The following is a 20,750-nucleotide window of genomic DNA, read 5'->3' as shown; positions in this document are numbered from 1 at the left end:
AGTGTTTTGGTCAGATGAAAGCAAAACTGAGCTCTTTGGCAGATAATTACACACTAATCAACATATATTTAGAAACTACTACATTATTTTTTTCTATTTAATGATCTGATAAGATTACTTAATGAACCTTTAAACCCAGTTGAAATGTTAAATCAAGACTAAGAGTCTAATTTGTCAAAATAATAGTGTTCTTTAAACAGTAGCTAAAACGACTTAAATAGATGCTCTACAATCACCAGTGTTTTTTGACATTAAACCTATAGTATTGTGTTTATTTACCTAGTGTGGCTTACCCTCACTGTGGCTTTCTAAAAAACCAGATAAAAGAAACAGGGCATTTCCCAACAAAAAAACTACCAAGGTGAAGTCTTCACAAATAAAATACTAACAGGATTTCAGCTGCTCACAGCTAACTAACCTACAAAGCAGAAGCAACTGATCAATCAATCCCTGCCATTACATCAGTAAACTACATCCCTGTTTGTCCTGGTCCAAGAAAAAAAATTGGAACTACTCAAAGCTATGAGGCTATTTACCATAAAATAAACACGACTACAGTCCACACTGAATTTTTTCAACCAATACTGGAGTTTCCTACATTCCTGGTCCCGAGAGGCTTAACCCTAGTGACTCTGGTGGTCCTCTAACTTTGGTACAGGTTTTCCACAGACCCACATGTTAGCACTCTAACACAAAGAACTAACATAATAATCATGGTTAACTTGCATTCACATTCTTTTTAGCCTCATTTCCTAAACTGAGAAGTCAATTTCCCAGCTTCAAGTCTTTTTTTTCAAAATGTAAAAAAGGTAAAAATGTAATCACTCTACATTTTCATCTTAATCAGTAATGGTTCCAGTTAGTGTTGCAGCATAGCTGCAATGGCAGTGAATGGCACAGTTCCCTCGCAGCAAGGTTTGCATTTTTAACCTGCTTTGGGCCTTTATCTGTGGAGTTTCATGGTCTCCATCATCCCCAGGTACTCCAGCTTTGTCCAGCAGTTAACCTTAAGGATAACTGGTAGTTCTAAAATGACTGGCTTAATTGTTGTTGTGAACCTGAATTCACACAAGTGTACATCATTACAATGTTAGCTTTCACTTTAAGCACGTTAACTTGTGCCTAATTATGGCCTCACAGGGTTGCTGCAAAGGTAGCTTTACACTGTAACTGGTTCAGAACTGGCTGTGTGATACTCAGATACCTTTATAAATTATTACCACCCATCTCCCCCCTGGTTCTGGTACTGGAATTGGGGGAAGGAAAGGTAAAATATAAACCACACACACACCATTTTGTGATTAGACAACAACTTGGGTTTAAATGTATCTTAAGTTACGTTATTTGTTTCTTTAAAAAAAAAAACTTTCCTATTGCTTGTTCATGCAATTTTAGAAGTACAGTGCTTTATTTAACTTTTAAAAAATCTATTAGACCACCTGTCATAAAAAGAAGGCGACACAATAGAAATCTGTCAAAAACTGGTTTAAAACTTGTGATTTAATTAGGGAAATAAACTGAATTCATGTTTTGATACCCAAACTTGAGCTGGTACACATATTATGTGCATTATTTGAGTCAATCCTTCGATGAACAATACCAACCAACATTACATGGTGGAACAATTGTGGCACCCAAATTCTATTCACAATCAGCTCATGCTATGCTTGTCGTATGAAACCAGAGCATCAGATGGAAATGCAAACGTAGTTTTGTTCATACCTAAAATAAGAAAATCTTTAAATGCTTCCTTCGAAGTTCACGATCAACAGATTGTTTCAGTGTGTTTCCACATGCCTGTATTAAAAAACAAAACTCCATGCTGTAAACTTAAACAAGGGTTGTTCTAGTGTGCATGCCCTCTTGTGCGTGTCTGCGCGGTTGGGGTGTTTTAGTATGTCGGAGCGATCTGGTTTTTCTCCTGTTCATTTGAAATCGGCAGGAGTTGTGACAGCTCATCTAGAATGTCACGGCTAGACTCTGGCAGGCCCTGAGGACTCCTGCTGCGTGAGCATGCCGCCTCTGATAATTTGTCTAGCAGTCTCTGTGATGACAGCCTGCCGGTCATACAGCCTCAGAGTCATCCAGCTCTGAAACATGATGTGGAAAGGCAGCGTTCGAAGCTTATCAAAACCGCTGTGCTGCCATAATGTGAGTCTACAGAAGCCTTTCTTCTATTTATTTGTCTTGCATTCTTTTTACTCAAGCAGGGGGTGGGATTTACTGAATATGGAGGAATGGTGAAAGCAATGGAGGGCTCTTTGCTTTGAGAGAGTGGGCTCTGAGGTTGTGTGTTAGCAAAGCAGGAGGAGTTGGGGGAGGAGGGGGCTGTAGAGGGAGAGTCAGAATTTGGAGACACAGACACAGATGGAATAGTTTACCTCCTCTGGCCCAGACTTGACTTCCAATGTCTGACCTGTTGTAACCCAGATTCTGTTCGCAGTACTCCTAGAGTGGCACAGACTTCCCCACTGGTGTTTTCCTAGGACTGCTATGCTACTGCCCTGTCCCTCCCTTCTCACCATACCTGGCAGGGGCAACGCAGTGAGGTGTCTACAGCTGGGAGAGGCTCCAAACGCCAGCCAGGGTTTCTCTCAAATTCATTAGGGCCCCCACATATGCACGCTGACACACAAACGCACACACAGACTGAACTTCAAGGGGGCTTCTTGAGACTAATAGAAACTACAGATTTTGTTATTCTAAATCTCTTGCGCACAGACACTTTGCTCACGTTCAAACACATGGTATTCATTTCAAACCCTCACTCTGTGCAGTTAGACTTTGAGATCTTTGGTGAAAAACAGAATATGAGAGGAAAACACACAGTCAGGCCTGATTTCCTGATGGCCAATCTGGTGGCTGTGGCTTGAAATCCCAACGTGACACACACACACAAGCACACAACCTGAACTTTCACACACATTTATCAGAACTTGGAGTGAGCTTTAGATCTCATAGAGTTCAGGTTCATCTGTACAAGGAAGGATTTTTTTTTCATTGTCTCGTGTTTGTTGCTCCTGATATTATGTTGTCTTTTAGCGATAGTCATCATAATATGAATGAAATAATAAAACAACTTTTTTCTAGTTAGCCTGTCATGCTTAAACTTCACTGTCCACAAAATAGTGTGTATGCCACACTGCTTCTTGGGCTCTGGGAGGACTGGTGTGCTCACGTACTGCTCAGAGCTTCTACTATTATTGACTGCAGTGAACAGTGAATTTAAGTTATAGAACAATGATGTGGTACTTTTCTTGGGGGAATGGAGTTATATAGCCTCAGCATTTCGGTTAACAGTTGGACTAGTAAGTTTGTTCATCTATTAAAGTAGTCTAACCAGATACAGCAAAAAAGACAGACAAAGATTCCCTGTCAGAAAAATGAAGTCACTGCGGAAGTGCCTTAAAACCTGCATTCTGTCTTACAGCCACCAGATGGCGATAGCTGGGGTTGCAAACAAACGTCCAGATCGAGCCTTTTCCCTCCATAGAAAGCTATGGGGTGGAGAAGGCTTTCATTGTTGACCTTTTTGCTCATACCATGTTTTAGAAATGAGGAACGTAGTATTATCCGCTTGCTCATTGACTAACAACTTGTCAGTCACAACCATTTGCCGATGAGTGAGTGGTTTTACACTCAGACCCACCTCTTCTTGTTACATCAGTTTTCTTGCAACTAAGATGTTGATGAGGGAAAGCGGTAATCTCGAAACCTCAAAAATGGGAATCCAGACACCAGTGGGTGACATCATAGTGGTTATGTCTTTATTACTGTCTATGAGTATAACACTATAATCAGCAAGTTTAAACTAAAAAAAATAACCAAAAGCAACATTTAAATGAAAATTTAACCGTCTTCCATTTAATCTTTTAAATGTCTTCAAATTTTAAAGACTAAATAGTCATTTTTAACATAAATGTGTCAGGCCAGGGTCCTTCTGTGTGGAGGTTGCAGGTTCTCCCCGTGTTTGCGTGGGTTCTCTCCAGGTACTCCAGCTTCCTCCCACACTCCAAAAACATGCAGTTAGTGGGGTTAGGTTAATTGGAAACACTAAATTGCCCAATGCGAGAGTGAATGTGAGTGCGAATGGTTGTCTGTGTCTATGTGTTAGCCCTGTGACAGACTGCCGACCTGTCCAGGGTGTACCCTGCCTCTCACCCTAAGACAGGTGGGATAGGCTCCAGCCCCCCCCACACCCTGAAAAGGATAAGCGGAAGCGAATGGATGGATGGATGGATGGATGTATGGATGTGTTGATTTTGTAATTCTGTGCCTCGATTTCTTGCACAAGTACATGCAGTAGTATAATTGGATATGATTGCATCCGGTCACAAAAAATTGGCTGGTACAAGGATAACTTGACTGTTGATGAAATTGACATCACTAAAAATCAGTTTCTTTCACCTCCTTCTGACAAAATATCTGGTGCTTTAGCTGCCAGTGGGCTAAAGATACTAAAGTTATCTGTTAAATCAAACAGTATCCATGTTGTGCCCTGTACTTCATCAACCTCTAAAAGGATTAATCAAAAACTATGACAACAACAATGACTTTCCATAAAATGCCCCATCTGAAAATATGGACCACTGGAGTAAGGGGTTCATATTTTTGATGTTATTTCAATGGCCACAATTATTTTTTAGAAAGCTTGGCTGGATGATGACACCAGTAGCAGCAATTGCAGTGAGTGGACTGGTACACAGATTTACTTTCACATAGCACATAGTGTTAGTGGCAATGACAGTGAAGAAGTTGACCAGCTGAATAAGGGAAATGTCTTGAGGTACTATGTACTCTCCAAACATTACATACAGTTTCAACGGACCCAAAAGGGTGAAGTCTTGATCATGATCATGCTTGACTTTGCTTTATTCAGTGGCATTAATTGAAATAAATGAACAACGTCTGGATTATTTCCTAAAAGATGACCATGAAAGAAGAAAATGAAAATATCCCGCTTATTTATCTCGAATAGTGTCAAGCTCACTGACCATCCTTTGTCATCATCCTCTGCCAGCTCCTCCACGTCTTCCTGTGGACCCTCAGTGATGGCTGATGACAGCTTGGACTTGAAGCTGTTGAGCAGGGCCAGCGTCTACCGTAAAGATCAGACATCATTAAAACGCACGTTAACAACTACAGAATTTACAGTCTATTTCAATTTCAGTAATTTAGTGCAACATATTGTGCCCTCTTGCCTGTTCTTCTCTGCTTGAGCCTTTTTTCAGTTTTCGGTTTTTGAGCCCTTCATATTTCTTTCTTCCCTCCAAGTACTCAGCCACGGCTTCATTGGTTGGCTTTTTCTCCACTTTAGAGAGTCAAAAGAGACAAAGTAGACAGCTGTTATAGCAGCAAAGCAAGAAATCAGACAAATCTTAACTAACAACTTGAGAAATCTCTGCATGTCCGTACTTCCAACTGTTCTTTACCTATCTCAACAACTGTTTATCCAAACCACTTCAAGCTTGCTGGCTGTGTTGCCAAGGAAATGAGTTAAGTGCACTGCCAAGTTTGAGCTTGTTTGGATGAGCGACTCTCTCTGGCCTGAGGGAGCCAGAATGAGAGCCGGCCAAGAAGTTTTAACTTTTACAAAATTACATTATTCTGATGGTCTAAAATTCAAACTGGTTCTTGCAAAGATAACTGGAGAGGCTTTTAATCATAGTCTTTGTCTTTGGTTTTGTCTTTTTGACCACTTGTGAAACTGTTCCTAAACTGAACAGAATTCAGGGATATTTTACCAGATTTAAAATAACTAATTAAATAAATAAATAAATAAATGAATTACTGTGCCAACTCTAGATGTTCAGTTTTAAGTGTAATTAACTGCTACTTAACAAACGACAGGTAAAAAAAACAAAAAAAAAAAACAGAACAAGAACAGCAAGAAAACATGAAAGGAAAAGCCTTCACAGATGCTGCTGTACATGCTCCATGACCATGATTACCAGAAAACTGAAAAGATAGTCCGTCCATCTCAGACTGTCATGCTCTGTATGTATCCATGCTACTGCTCACCATCACAAAGAAGGAATAAAATAATCATCCCTCATTTTTTTCCTGATCAGAGATGACATACGTAACGGGCCTTAAGATTTAATCGGGTCAGTTAAACTTTAGCACAGATTAGAGCATGCTTGAACCATATTCAGCTGATTTGAGAGTAGTAAAGGTCACTTAACTGGTCCTACTGAAATATTATTAAGGATTTTAAAAAAATTCTATTATTATAATTTTTCAATGATTACAGAAGGCGACAAATGTAAGGAAAATAGGGGTTTGCACCATCTCCAAGTGTCTGAACCCGTTTGAAAGGATTGAACAGGAGTACATTTTAAAATTATTTTTTTAAATTAAGCAGTTTATTTGAAGATCAAAAGCTCTTTTTAAACTTTTGAATTCAAATAAGAAAAGGAGACTAATTTTTTTTATTGTTTTATTATTAGCGTACCCTATAGTTGATAATGAAAACTATAAACGTTGAAATACTGCACTGACTGTACTTAACAGCCTTTGTTGACTACATACAGAAACTGATACAACTGTTAGGCTACTTCAAAATATACTAGACTAAATTATAACATATGTGGAACTTGACTTGCAGGAGTCAGAGATTCTTCAGCTAATCATCACTGATCTCTAATGTGGAAATAAAGCTGCACTGAAAAGAAGAGGATTAATCATGTTGTTGACTCATTCTTGTTTGCTTTTTTTCTTTCTCACATCACTTGCTGGACAAAACCTATGAAGTGAAAAAAACATTTAATAAAGCTTCTTAAATGTAAATATTTTTTATTTTTCATAATCTTCTGAACACTGAAGCAGTTTTAGACTGAAAGTCAGACAAAACAGCACCAAAAATGGCATATAAAGATGCCACCTTGGATTTTTACTTCTTTATATGTTCTATGTTTTGTCTAATTTACAGACATAACATATATGTGAGAGCACAACCAACTGAAATAACTGATAATGAGGATATTCTTAGTTTCATCTCTAATACAAATTAAAGGAAGGAAACTAGACTGTAGCCGTCTAGTGCAACAGATGTACTATATGAGCTGTGTGTGTCACAAAGTACAGACAGAGAGGGTAAAATCACAGTATGCTGGGAATACTTTTCCACCAAACTGTCCTCTCTGCAGTATGTGTGAAAAATTCTCTCATCGTGAATGGAAGGAGAGACAATCAGCGTGCTGACATTGGTGTCTCATGCAGTTAATGTGCTTCTGTAAATCTCAGAGTTCAGCCGTACAGTCTGTGAAGTCACCGAGTGGCAGACAGTGAGCACAGTCTGCTGGCTGTCTGAGCACTTTCTTTCCACAACAAAATGTGATGTCACACACAGACACAAGCCCCAGATCACCGTCACCTCACTCGCCAAGCTGTGCCACTCCTGACTGGATGCTCTGACATATTCAGCTGCACTAAATAAATGATGCAACAGAGAAAACACACGAGGCCCCTGCTTGTCATTTAGGAGAGAGCTGCTATTTTATGAGTTCATGAGACAACATATTTCCCAAAATAAACTAACAGAACAACAAAGAACTTAAGGCAGGCATATGAACCAGACCTTACTGAAAAGCTTGTTTAAATGACCCAAGCATGCATAACTAACTAGAGACTATACCAACTGAAACCCTTAAATATCCTCCTGAGAACCAGGCTATTCATTTATGTCCTCTGTAATGGACATTTGTTTTGGTCTATATCTTTTGACTTATTTCAGCTAACCTACTAATGTCCTAATGTACTAAATAGAGGCGCTTTCCATTGATATCTCATGTGTTTGGGTGGCCACTTTTAGCTGTACAAGAAGAAAGAAATCACAAAAAAGTGCAATGAGGAGATTCCTTTTTCCTCGGTTCTCAGGAGGATATGATAAAAAAAAAAAATAACAAACTGGACAGGTCATGTTTCATGTAAGTCATTGGTCAATCTTGGTTTGAATAAAAGACAAATACAAAATGTGTTATAACTACAAAAAAAAGGAAAAAAAACTATTTATGTGTCTTTAAAAAATAATTCATTATGCACTTTGAGAAAATTAGAAGGAGTCGCTCCAAACCAAATGTCAAGAGATCGCCCTCCCCGGGCCTCGGTCTGCCGAAGGTCTAATCTTGTTAAAAGGGAGTTTTTCCTTCCCACTGTCGCAAACTGCTCAAAGGGAGTTTTCTGATGTTTCTCTCTATACTTTACAATATAAAGCACCTTGAGGTAACTGTTGTTGTGATTTGGTGCTATACAAACAAAAACTTAACTGAATAATGTAACCTGCTTCGTGGTACAGTACAGCTCATTCAAGAGGTGAGTGCTTCAGTTTTGTTGAGTGAAATTCTGGTGGATCCTTTGCAAATAACTCCAAATAAGAAATCACTTAATTTCCAAAACAAATGCACACAGATCACAAAAAAGGGGAAAAAAAAAAAAAAAAAATCAAAGTATAACACTTTCCCCCACTTGACTGGTGTCATTACTAAAGTCTGCTGTGCTGCTTGGAGGGGCAGCCCTTTTTCTGACTTGATTTATGACACAAACGCGTGATCTCCTTCCATCTCTTGCCCAGTCACCTCTGCTGCAACCTGTGACATGTCGGACGCTGACTGATGATGCCCTGAGGTCATACGCGAAGAACACACATCCCCTCTCCAGCTGTTGTCACTCACTATCCCTGAGTTTGATGACATTTCTAATTATATTCCTCCCATTTCCTGTCACCTGGGATCTAGAGAGCTACAAATCAAGCTGCTGTTATAGCAACCGAGGTGTGTTGTGGACGACAAACGCCCCTTTCACAGGATCAAGTTTTCCCCATTCTCTGTTAAACAATCAAGAGTCAAAGTGGCACAATAAGAAGTAATAAATAAAGGTAGTTAAACTGAGTAAACTGCGTAAACTTAAAAGCTGCACTGCTGATTGTTTAAAAAGAAACACAAAAAAAAAGAAACACCTCTCTGAAATGAATTTTTAGATGGCTTTGTGTTGCTGTTGTATAGATGCATGACACATGCCTTCCTAAAGTAACCACAATTCAGTGATATACTGCCTTTTGTAATTCATAAACAAAATAAGCAAGACATTAAGAAAACTAAAGGGACTCCATCATTGAGAGTCCATGCAGGAAGTGATGTGCTTGTGATTTACTTGCATCACTTTGTAGCTGATGATTGGTAACTAGTGGACATCCCAGGCTCCTGTTGCCTAGGTAAGCCTCTAATTTATACTACTCACTCATATGTCACTTACTGGCATGTTTCAGAGTCGTTGGCAATTCGGATTCAATTCCCTGACTTGCATTGCTTTGTACCTGCTGGTTGCTAGAGAACATTTCTGTCTCGAGTTGCCTAAGTAACCCTCTAATTGGCAGTAGGTTCAATTGCTTGCCTCAAAGCAGAGAAATTTTTAAGTTGCAACATAATGTTTCTAGTGGTTATGTTGCCCATTGTCACTGAATGTTATCAGTTTTCTGTGCCCTCTGGTCATCATGTTGCTTGTACTTGCTTCCTGGGTGTCATTGAGATGACATAATACATGTTTTACTGTAATCAAACAGTAAAAACATCTAATTTGATAGCATGCGATCAAATTATGAAAATATCTGACTAAAAAAAACAAGGCAATGAGTTACCTTATTTTATCTGAGCAGTGCTTTTGGGGGTTTAAAGTGGATGAAAATACCAAAGGTGTGTTTTGTGAAAACAATCAAGCTGAACAGTTAAAATAACAATTCCAATCATAGTATTTGGCATTTCAGATAGCATTCAATTGATACATGTTCTAAAAATGAACAACATGACTGACAAGGCACCAGTGTAATACAACACCAGGAATACACAGGCAGACCTGTATAATATCTAAGTGGGATAAAGACTGCTGCCACATCATTTTAGAGCGTTTTGAATGGACAGTGGTTTCAGAATGCCTCTCTTATTTTTGGCTCTGGTACCAGTGGTCATGCCAAGAAAGAGAAATCCAGACTGCAGGAACATGCTATAATTTATGTGAAAACTGAAGAGAAAACTGAAGTGATGATTGTGATGAACTAAACTGTGTGCTAAAGGTGAATTCTGAAGAGACGGTTTGCATTTCAGGCCAATCAAGTTTAATGCCAGGCACAGCGGTGAGTGAGGGTAAGGAATGGACACAGAATGACATCAGGCATGCAGATCAAGAATCATATACACACTGATATACTACAGGCTGAAGAATATGCGTTTGAGAATATTTTAGTGCAGGCACAATAAATTACTATTATTATTATTTTTTTTACATTTATTTTATGTTATTTCAAGTATTCAATTATTTACAGTAGAAAAATCTTTGATAATCTGAACTGCCTCGTAAGTGACAGTAAACTGATCATCTCTAGGACTTTTCACTGTCAGCTGCAAAAAATGTTAATTTGGAGATGCCATCATGACTTTCCCGTTTTGCCATATCTCAGATGACATCATTTACCCCCCCCCCCGACGATTTGTTACAGATGCAAAATAATTCAAACATGCATCATGTGTTCACTGAGTCAGCACTGACCAATTAAAGACACATGTGAGCGAATGGCACCAGACGGTGACCTTCACAAAGTGGTCAAAGCAGAATCAGGAGAAAATCTTTAGCTTAAAGGGATGGCATTGTCTGTGTGTGTGTGCGTGTGTGTGTGTGTGTGTGTGTGTGTGTGTGTGCGCGTGTGCGTGCGTAGCCCTTATTACTGCACAGCTTCTCCAGTGATATGAGATAAAACAAAAACCTCACCACAGTGCTCGTCTGTGGCTGAGTGGAGTTACAAGATTTACTGCATTTAAGCAGACATCCGTCTCCCCTGCAGTGGCCATTGGCCCGTGACATCTATCATTCCATTTAATGGAATTAACTTTTGTTTCCAACACAAAAATGTAACGAGGAACTCTTTAAAAGAAACCCCTGCCTCTGGCTAAGCTGACAGGAAAGGACAAAACAAAGGCCTCTGGCTGAGTTTAAATACCTTGTAAGATAATAGAGGAGCTTAGGCTGCTTGCCATTAGGTATAACAATGCAAGGCTGCTACTGTCTCAACACCTGAATCAATAAGTGGATTTTTTTAGAGACTACTTCTTAAGTGTTAGAATAGAGATATAATTGAGAGCAACACAAATTTAGAGAGAGCAAAAGAATTGTAGTTAATAATAGTATTGGAGTACAACATAGTGACTGCATTTTGTCCTCTTTAATCTAAAATCATGCCGCCAATTGGCAGCAAATAAACATTAGGGTCTGTGTCTCTACTTAAAAGCATGACTCCATCAGTGTTTGCGGAGACAAAAACAATGTTTGAGCAACAAGAGCTCTTCGTGGACTTTTGTAAATTTTGGCTGGTGGTAATCCCACACTTAGGCTGCTCCCTGCAGACACCCCCTGTAAACCACTTTGTTTTGTTGCACAACAACACACACAACCTCAGGCTAACCTCTGTGTCTGAGTGGTTTTTGTAATTCTCAAAAATGCGTTTCAGCGTCAGCAAAAATCCAGTGATTGACGGCATTATGACAGACTGGAGTGTGGTGAAGACCCGAGGAGATTTGGGGGCAGATTTGTACAGAATTTAGTTGGGCCAAAGCTGCAAACTAACAAACACATTGGGTTTGATGTGCAACCATGGCGGCCACTCAACAATTTTTACCCATGCAATTTTCAGAAAGCTTCAACACAAAAATGTAGGCTGTTTAAGTGGGGGGGAAATAGACGTCTGCAACTAATTGACAAAATCAGAGGGTTGCCTGTCTCAGTGTCCATTAGCAGAGAATGTAGCACAGACCACCCTCCTAGAGACTTACTTCACACTTAGATCAACTTTTAAAGATCATTAAAAAAAAAACCCCTAAACCTATAAATATATATTATATACATATAATATACACCCACTATATCATCTGCCACCAATAAATTTAAAATATAATGGATTACACCAGGACACATTTAAGAGTACATGTAGGGGATTAAACATTTGCACACATACCCTCCTTGACTTCATCTTTTGCAGGTTTTGAACTTTCTTCTTTTCTTTGCTTTATGGCCTGCAGTTCCTTCTTCAACTGCCGTGCCTCTTTCCGTAATTCATCACTGTAAATGGAGAAATACAGTTTTGAGATCATAAACACAACTATACATCTGTTATAAAAGGAATACACTTGTTAACAGACAAGAAGAATCCCAGAGAAACAGGCTCAAAGAAAAAAGTCATCCATTACAAACAAGAAGAGAATAGTTTAAACAGACATTTGGCTCCACTGGCTTCATCGCAAAACAAACACAAGGCATACATTTTTTTTAAGTTTTAAGAATATTAAATGTCTTTATAAACAAACAAGTTGTTACTTGTCATTATGGTGGGCACATACACCAAACACAGAATAAAGAATGCACATGGAAAAGCTGGTGTTGGTTCAGTAAACAGAAAACACTTTCCTCGAGAGTTTATGCCCTTAGTTGCTTGTTTGAAGTCTTACTGAATACAACATGATGTTAACTTTTTAAATTATAGTTCCCATTTAGAGTCAAACAAGACGCTAGCCTGCAAACGACCAGTGTCCCCCGATTTCTCAGTCAGATCGGTTCTTCGCTCATCTGATTGAGTTTCAAAACATCCAAATGGTGACAGCCAAATCACTCAACTTGACACTTCAAACAGGACTTCACTAACTAGTGGATGATGTCACAGTGGGTATTACCCATCTTTTTATTATGGTCAAGACCAAAGTGGAAAGAGGCGAGTCTGGAATTTGAACTTTGGTCTCAAGTGAAGATCAAGAACTCAAAAATTAAATCCCAGGTTGATTTAGACATTTTCCAAGTCAAGTCACAGGTAATAACTAACAAGAACCATGTCAAAACCAGTCAGTCTAAGGCCTAAATCTTCCTCCTCTTTCTTCGACTGCTTCCTTTAGAGATCTGCTTGCATCTCACCCTATCACTTGCATCCTCCTCTGTCACACCAACCAGCTGCATGCCCTTCACTACATCCATGAACTTCCTTCAGGTACTTTTCATTTCTTCCTGCCTGGCAGCTCCATCTTCAACATCCTATGTGCGTAATATATTCAGTCTCTCTCCTTGGCACATGTTCTAACTGTCTCACTCTCTAACTTTGTCTCGAAACCGCTCAACCTGAGCTGCTCCTCTGACAGACTTATTTGTGATCTTGACCACTCCAATGAAAATCTTAACATCTTCATCTTTGTCAGCACCACCATCTCCAACCCATACATCATAGTTTGTCTCGCTACCATCTTGGAAACCTTCCATTTCTCTCTCGCTGCTATCCTTCAGCCACAAATCACCCCAACACATGCCTAGCTAGACTACACCCTCCACATTTATCCAAGCTTTGGACCGGCACTAGAAGTACACTAGCCTGTGGCCCCCAAGTCAAGCTCAAGAAGTCCAAAGTCAATACAAGTGCAACCCTTTCAAGTCAAGAACCAAAGCTGTGTTTCAGACCATAAACTCATCCCTTTTGTGATATAAATGTAAAGTGATGAATCTCTGGTGTTGGTTTTCAAAACAGAGTTACAGTTCTTTTTTCTTTTGTCAATCTAAAGCTAAATTTGACCTCAAGAAAATTTGTTAATGAGGTCAGTATCATGTTCATATTTGTACAAAAGAACATGCACATATTTAATTTGCATATAAATCAGAGCACTACACAAGTTGTGTGAAGTTAAATATGAATGTTTTTCGATACATAAAATACACAATGCTCTGAGTGGCAGAAGTAATAAAAAACTTTATACTTCCTCTGCTCAAGTGGCACTGCAATAACTATCCCAGGCACTCCTCTCCTGGCTAGCCACCCTTATAAAACCTTTAACTGGATGACAGAGGCAGGCCAAGGCACATCCTCACTTCCTTAACTCCAAGGTGGTGTCCTTTTTGTCAGGCGGCCTGAAGCCCAGCTCATACGAGGCCAGCAATGCTGATTATTGTTCCCCATCATATGACTGAGACTTCTGCCAGTTACAGAGCAGATATGTTATGTTAAGAAATGATAATATTTTTGTACTGCCTGACAGCTCTGTTTTCATCCCATTCACTTGCAGAGCCACAAAGCACAGGTAAGCTGCACAGTCTGGGCCCCTGGCCTAGAAACATCTGAGGCATCTCCAGACCAAACAATGGCTGCTTTTGTTTCCTACATCTGCTTTTCTGGACAGACATTCATTTATATCCTTTCTCTTTCCTTTTATGTGGAACTTTGATTCTTGTGTTTGTAGCTAGTGCTATATTTGTTTAATTCTCTGACATTGTCTGTGGCAAAGTACTGAGGCATCAAACTGAGTGATATTTTAACTGTAAGTGGCTCAGCAAATATTAACAGCTGTGTCTGACTTGATGTCATGTCTCTTCCTTGTTAGCTTTCCTGGTTCTTCTGAGGATACACATAAGGAATCAGTCAGACATACAGTTGTTAGTCCTCTATTTTCCTGAAGAAAAAAAAATGCTTCAGCTGAATCCAAACTAGGTTGCCAAGGGTAGAAACTGGTTGGCAGAATCAGACACTGCCTATGCAAGGAAGATGCTTGCTCAGCTCAGTCTACAGGAGAATCAATAACAACAAACCTCTTTTCTAAGACATATTTTACATAAAGCATTGTAATGCGACACAGATGTGAAAACCCATAGGTGGGCAAAGAACGTAATAATTTGAAGACTCCAGCTGCCATTCACACTCCCACATGATGAATGGGTTTTTGTCTCTCTGGTGGTACTCTTTGATTAAAATGATAGCAGAAAACTCTCCATCCACGATACTGCAGAATTACTGCAGTAGGTGGCCAGTTAACTATTTCGTTTTTTTAAGGTGATGAAGGCAGCAACAGAACTTTTTAATACCAACTGTCAGATTTAACAAAGACTGCGCAAATGCAAGCTCAGCTCCAATAGTTAATACTGCTCTTTCATTAAGATATTTTTAAAAAGTCACACACACAAGGAATGACCGTTTAATAGCCTTACTAGTAGTACGGATCAAGTTTCAAAAACATGCTTGATCCTGCTCTTCCCATTTATACAATGTTCTAGCAATTTTTTGTACTTCTTGGTAACAATTTCAAAACTTGTCTGCTATCATCTGATATGATTTGGGAATACTAATACTTGGGAATAACACTGGTATCGAATGTAGCGAGGGACCAAGACTTTTGTTCCGTGTATTGACTATTTCACCAGTACTGTCTAACCATATTCAGTAAAGGCATGCAAGTATCGAAGGATGATGGTGCTAGGATTGCTAATGTTTATCAAGTTAAAAAATATTAGACCTTTTAATTGAAATTAGCTGCTAGGAATATATACTGCTGTGGACACTGAAACATCACAGGGTTGACCAGCTGAAGATTGAGGTTTTAGCCTCTTTAGCCAAACACTCAAAAAAGTGAATTTGGGTGGTTGTTACATTTACAAGAGTCTAAATTGTAATTTGATTAGTGCTGTCAGCGTTAATCTCGTTAAAATGGCTTTAACGCCATAACTGCATTAATGTGGCAAATCTCCGTTAATGAGTTATCGCGGATCGCCCTGTGCGTGGGGCTGCACGGCGTCAACATGTTAGCACGGTTAGCTCGTTAATGCTAAAATAAAGCAATTTAATCGCGTGGAAATCCTTTCTATGATTTATTTAATGCTTATTTTTTTTGAGTGCACCTAGTCAACACAAATTTACCTGCCTCCAAAAAGTCACATAGGCATGTTGCTTTTCACTAGTTATTGTTATTATTATTGTTGTTGTTATTTTACTAGTTGCAGTGGCCATCTTTCACAGCTCACTGAGCTCAGATGACCATTCTAATAGTAAAGACTTGCTGGCAAAGACTGTGCAGTACACTATATTATCCTTATACAGAAGCTCCTCATTCATTTAATTGTGAGGCGATTCTGTAGTTTTGGCAGTACTGATGATCATACAGTTGGGATTTCCAAATGCCCTTTAATCTAGTATCTCTTGTGGGTTTTATAGGAACATCATCCCTGACACTTCTCTGGCATTAATAGGCATTAATAGGAAGGATTTTGCAAGCCTATTTTTTGAGTAAAGAACACACTGGACTACGTGATCATTTTTGGCCTGCCTTTACATGTTGCCATTAGGAAAACAGGAGATGTATCCAAGGCAACAGCTGAACAATCAGCCCCATAACCATAGTGCCAATAAAGAAAAAAGGGCAGAAAGGACAGGAAAAGCCCCACCAACACCTGTTAGGACACACCTTGGGGCTCAGCAAATTCCTCCCAAGACCCTCACATCATAACACAACAAACTACTCTGTTTCTACACTTGTTGCCCAGTCTGAATCACAATGTTTTGTCTAATGTATGTAAATGCATGTTTTAGTCATAGATTTTTTTTTTTTTAGGTAGCCAGCATTATCGGTGTTAAGATGGACATTTATAACTCAGGTTCAGCAAAAAACAAGGAAAAAAAACAAAAGAAAATAACACTTTAATAACACTTCATTCAGTGCAAGGCAAGAATACCTGAAGAAGATAATAAAGGAGAGAAAGCACAGGGTAGCTCCTTCTTGTCCCATTTCTGCAAGTCTACCCATCCCTTTACTGAATAAGGCAATCTATTTGCCAGCAGGAGAGAAGAATTGAACAATCATTTTAAAAAACAAGGCCAATCGGAGAGGCACTCATCTGTTGTCATTTGTTGCCAGATAAACAGACCAAAACTGGCAGGACTAGATATATTATCAATCTTTTTTGTGACTCCCTACTAGCCCCTGCGGTCTGAGTGTACTTTGGGGCTGCCAGCTACTGTCACTCCTTCTGAAAATTCAAGAAATGTGAAAACCAGAGAGCTGTGGATGATTAACTTTTCATAAAGAAAGCATATGAAATGATTGGCAGTATACCAAGTACTCATGATTCAGAACCTTGCATTTAATACTCCAGTGTCTGGCAGGAGTCTGAGGCTGACACAGGAATTTGACAACCTTAAAAATAGTACAGTGATGACTGTATGGTTCATCAAAAATTCAATAGTTTTTCCAAAATGGACAAGCACGCTGTGCTGTCCTTTTTTGGATTTCTTTGTATTCTCATCTTGCCTTCAAGTGGCTTTCACGAAATGTAAATACCAGCAGAAATCAAACAGTTTTCACTTAAAATGTGTCCACAATGTGATTAAGATGGGTCAAAGGTATGTCTAAAAGTAAAATTTAACACCTCAGAGTTGTTTAGAGTAAGTACACCACAAGGGTGGCAGCAGCAGCTTCTCTTTGCTACGTTGGATTAAATCCAGTCTAATGACTGAGCAAGTGATGTGGATGAATGTGCTAGAATAACAAGGTGGCTGGGTGAACTCCCCTCGGGGGGCACTCCATGGCTTGGTCAAAAGCCAAGGAGAACTGTGAGCTGGAGTTGAGGAATCTAACCTCCACACAGGAATTTGCATGACTTTGCAGAGTGATCTAGGTTAACGCAGTGGACCAAGGTTCCTTTTTAGAGCGCTTCACCTGCCTAATTTCTGAAACGATGCTTTAGCCTTCATCCAATCAGTTATACTGGAAGTAACTCATTAATGTCATAGAGTATTAACTGTATGAATTATATTTAGTTTCACTTTTCAACTTCACTTAAATATTTTGCCTTTATGAGAGAATAAGACATAAATGTGCACAGTACCAGATGATGATGATGTTGATTACAGTCCAAGCCTCACTTTTGCTTTTTATTCACTTTGAATTATATAAAACAAACAAACAAAAAAAACCCCTCGAAACTTCACACATCTTAAATATGCATTGCTGTATGGAACTGTTTCCAGCAAGCAAGTGCCCCATATGGGGCAGACATGCTACAATGGTCCAGAGATGTGTAAACCTGGCAGTTCCAAAACATACACAACTCTGCTGCCAAGAACTGGATTATCTCAAGCAGGTTTCTGTACAAACGCAGCACCGAATGCTTTCATGATCTCTGCAACCTTTCCCTGAGAACGCACTGGGTTATGACCAATGACAAGAGACAGGTGCAGCCAATTAATACACAGTGACATACTGTCTGCAGCTTGGTCAGGATAATTAGTGTCTGATGTCTCATTTAAGGTAAACTGTCCACAAGGCTAGGGGAATGCTTTCTTAAGGTGTTTTAAATACTGAAAAGATGTTTGAAATGTGGAAAGAGAAACAGACCCAATGTGGCAGAAGACCAACAGATGAAGAATAGAACTACAGGGGCCGGTTAATTCATTAGTTAGTCAATCAACGGAAAGCGAGTCAGCAACTCTTTAAAAAAATGATTAATCTTTGTAGTCGTTTTTGAACTAAAACCTTCTCCAACACGAAGATTTGGTTTTCCTCTGTTTTATATTAACGTAAACTGACTCTCCCACAAACATTTACACTCAGGTTTTGGAAAATTGTGGTAACATTTTATAGACTAAACAACTCAACGAATTAAGAAGACATTCAGAAGATTAAAACACACACAGCTTTGATTAGAGCACATGGCAGAGTGCCAGAGGGAACATAGATTTTTCTTTTCTCTCGAGGAGTTTGACACTATGATAACTTGAAATTATATATTATATACAAATTCACTGGTTCCACCTCCTCAGATGAGAATATCTCCTGGTTTTCTTTTATGATGTTAAAATTTCTTTGGGCTGGGAATGTTTGAAAGGAACATTAAACATTAATTTACAGCCAATATAATATACTGATATTGGCATACTCTTATACTGGCTGTAAAACTTTCTTTTTGTAATATAGTACAACACTCAAAAAAGATGCTTGGGTAGCTTTAGAAATAGTGTCATTAAACAGACTGTCCTACAGAATGGTTTCAACTTATTTCTTTAAAACACACTTAGTATTGTCTGCAGCACATGTAGGAGAGTTGCATCACAGAGGAGCAGACAGTAATGCAAAGTCAAGCACAATAAGATGTTAGCTAGTTTGGGATGCAAAGTTAATGAACAATGACCCTCATAGCTTTTCATAAACATATGGGAAAAGCAGAGTATATATATTAAACAAAAAACAGTCAATGTGCTGATGAATACATTTTTTACTACCCTAAAACTGTTGCTGGCATTGGGCCCCAAAATCCAGTATTCTTACACTCTAAAGAAGAAAATCTATATCATAATCAATATTGAAAAGTCACTGTAAATCAGATACTGGATCCTTTATTTTCCTACATTTATTCACACCTAAATACATTTCTATGTATCATATGTATACACTTACACTAAAAATACACACAAGTCCCCACCAAATGTAATTTTAATTAGAATATTCTACAGATCACATGAAAATGAAAATCTGGAAGACATACTGAATTAAAAAAAAAAAAAAAAGTCGTTCCATCTGTATTATTAAGTCACCAAATCACATAAGTGATAACAAGTGGAATAAATAACAGGATGTGCTGTTCTGTCATTATCTTCAGCCTGCTGTAACTAAAAAGCCATTACCAGAAACAGCAGAGGGAGCCAGGCCATGCTGGCAGAAGCAGCTCACCCTGTGTCCCACAGCCATATGGAAGCATTTTGCTTCCCCAGTCATGCCCCGTCGGGTTTAACAAAAGTGGCGACTACCACATACACTGCTTTTGGGACTTCATTCCGTAGTGTCTTTTATAAAGCACCCCCACCCTCCCACCTCAAGACAAAGAGGCCTACTTGAAAGAGCAAAGCCGCTTGATCAATAGTAACATAAAGGGAGTGTCAAACTGTAAAGGCTTAAAGAGAGGTACCAACAACATCGACTACACAACAAGTTAAGGCAAACTCTGGGAGAAATGAATGTGTTTTGATCAATTGTGTCCTTAGTTTTAATGTTGTAAAACAAACAGGTAAAGCATTATCTGGAAACTGAATGCTGAACATGAACAAGTCCAAGCATTTTGCAATGACGGAATATTGCAGTGGAATATCATCTGGCTCCTGGAAAGCAACTTAAGATAGTTTTTACATCAAGTCAAAACTATTTTGGATTCATGCACGCTCCTAATTTCATGGTTTTCTCAGCAATAGGGGGGGGCTTTGTAAAATTTACTCCGTAAGTCACTACAAACCTGTATATCTCTCTCTCACATACTCACACTCACACACATAGCAAGTACAAAGGAATTAAATGAAAGACCAAATAGCAGAAGTCATGCAGCAGTGAAGGCCATCAGACAGAATGGAGATTAGTGACTGCTGTTAACATCCTGCCTCTTTTTTCCCAGGTGACTAGATAGCAGTTGGTGTTCTTCCTTGCGGACAAAGTAGCTGAAAGCCCAAAGCAAAGCAACAGTGGGAGAGCAAGCTCACCCTGCAACAATGCCCCCTTTGTCCTGTACTAACACTGTACCTACCAGCCTGCTCTTTGATTCCCTGCCAAGACAAACCACTGTGTTGGGTTACAGTTCTTGTAGCAAAACAATCTGCGCTTGTGTTTAATATACTGCAGTCTGCCTGCATTGGGCTGGCTGTCAGTCAGGGCACGCACACACGCACACACACACACCTGACTGGGGGCCCACTCTTTATCCTATTAGCACTAATGAGAGAGGGGTATGTTGATTATGTGTGCTGAGAGATACCTGTTAAGAGGATATTGTGGAGAGATAACTGTTAAATCACTCTCTCCATTCTCCACAGGTCATTTTCATCCAAATATTATCACACACACCATCACTCTCACCTCCATTGCGCTCACACTGTTGGCTTGGACAGACGTGCTGTTTACCGCTAAGTAAGCAATTCGTGTTGTATGCCA

The 20,750-nt window shown here is 39.2% G+C and overlaps 1 protein-coding gene across 1 annotated transcript in view; it reads right to left on the bottom strand.

The window, feature by feature from the left end:
- Positions 1 to 20,750, bottom strand: part of cwc27 (CWC27 spliceosome associated cyclophilin) — a 30,784-nt gene that overhangs the window by 1,527 nt on the left and 8,507 nt on the right. The window contains exons 11-13 of the mRNA XM_031734377.2: positions 11,999 to 12,102; positions 5,202 to 5,311; positions 4,995 to 5,098 (exon numbers count right to left, since the gene is read on the bottom strand). Coding sequence (XP_031590237.1) covers positions 4,995 to 5,098; positions 5,202 to 5,311; positions 11,999 to 12,102 — 318 coding nt within the window. The remainder of the gene's footprint in view (positions 1 to 4,994; positions 5,099 to 5,201; positions 5,312 to 11,998; positions 12,103 to 20,750) is intronic.

This window comes from Oreochromis aureus, linkage group 7 (assembly GCF_013358895.1).
Source record: "Oreochromis aureus strain Israel breed Guangdong linkage group 7, ZZ_aureus, whole genome shotgun sequence".
Taxonomy (NCBI): domain Eukaryota; kingdom Metazoa; phylum Chordata; class Actinopteri; order Cichliformes; family Cichlidae; genus Oreochromis; species Oreochromis aureus.
Note: the sequence above shows the minus strand (reverse complement) of the source record. Positions and strands in the feature narration are given on the sequence as shown.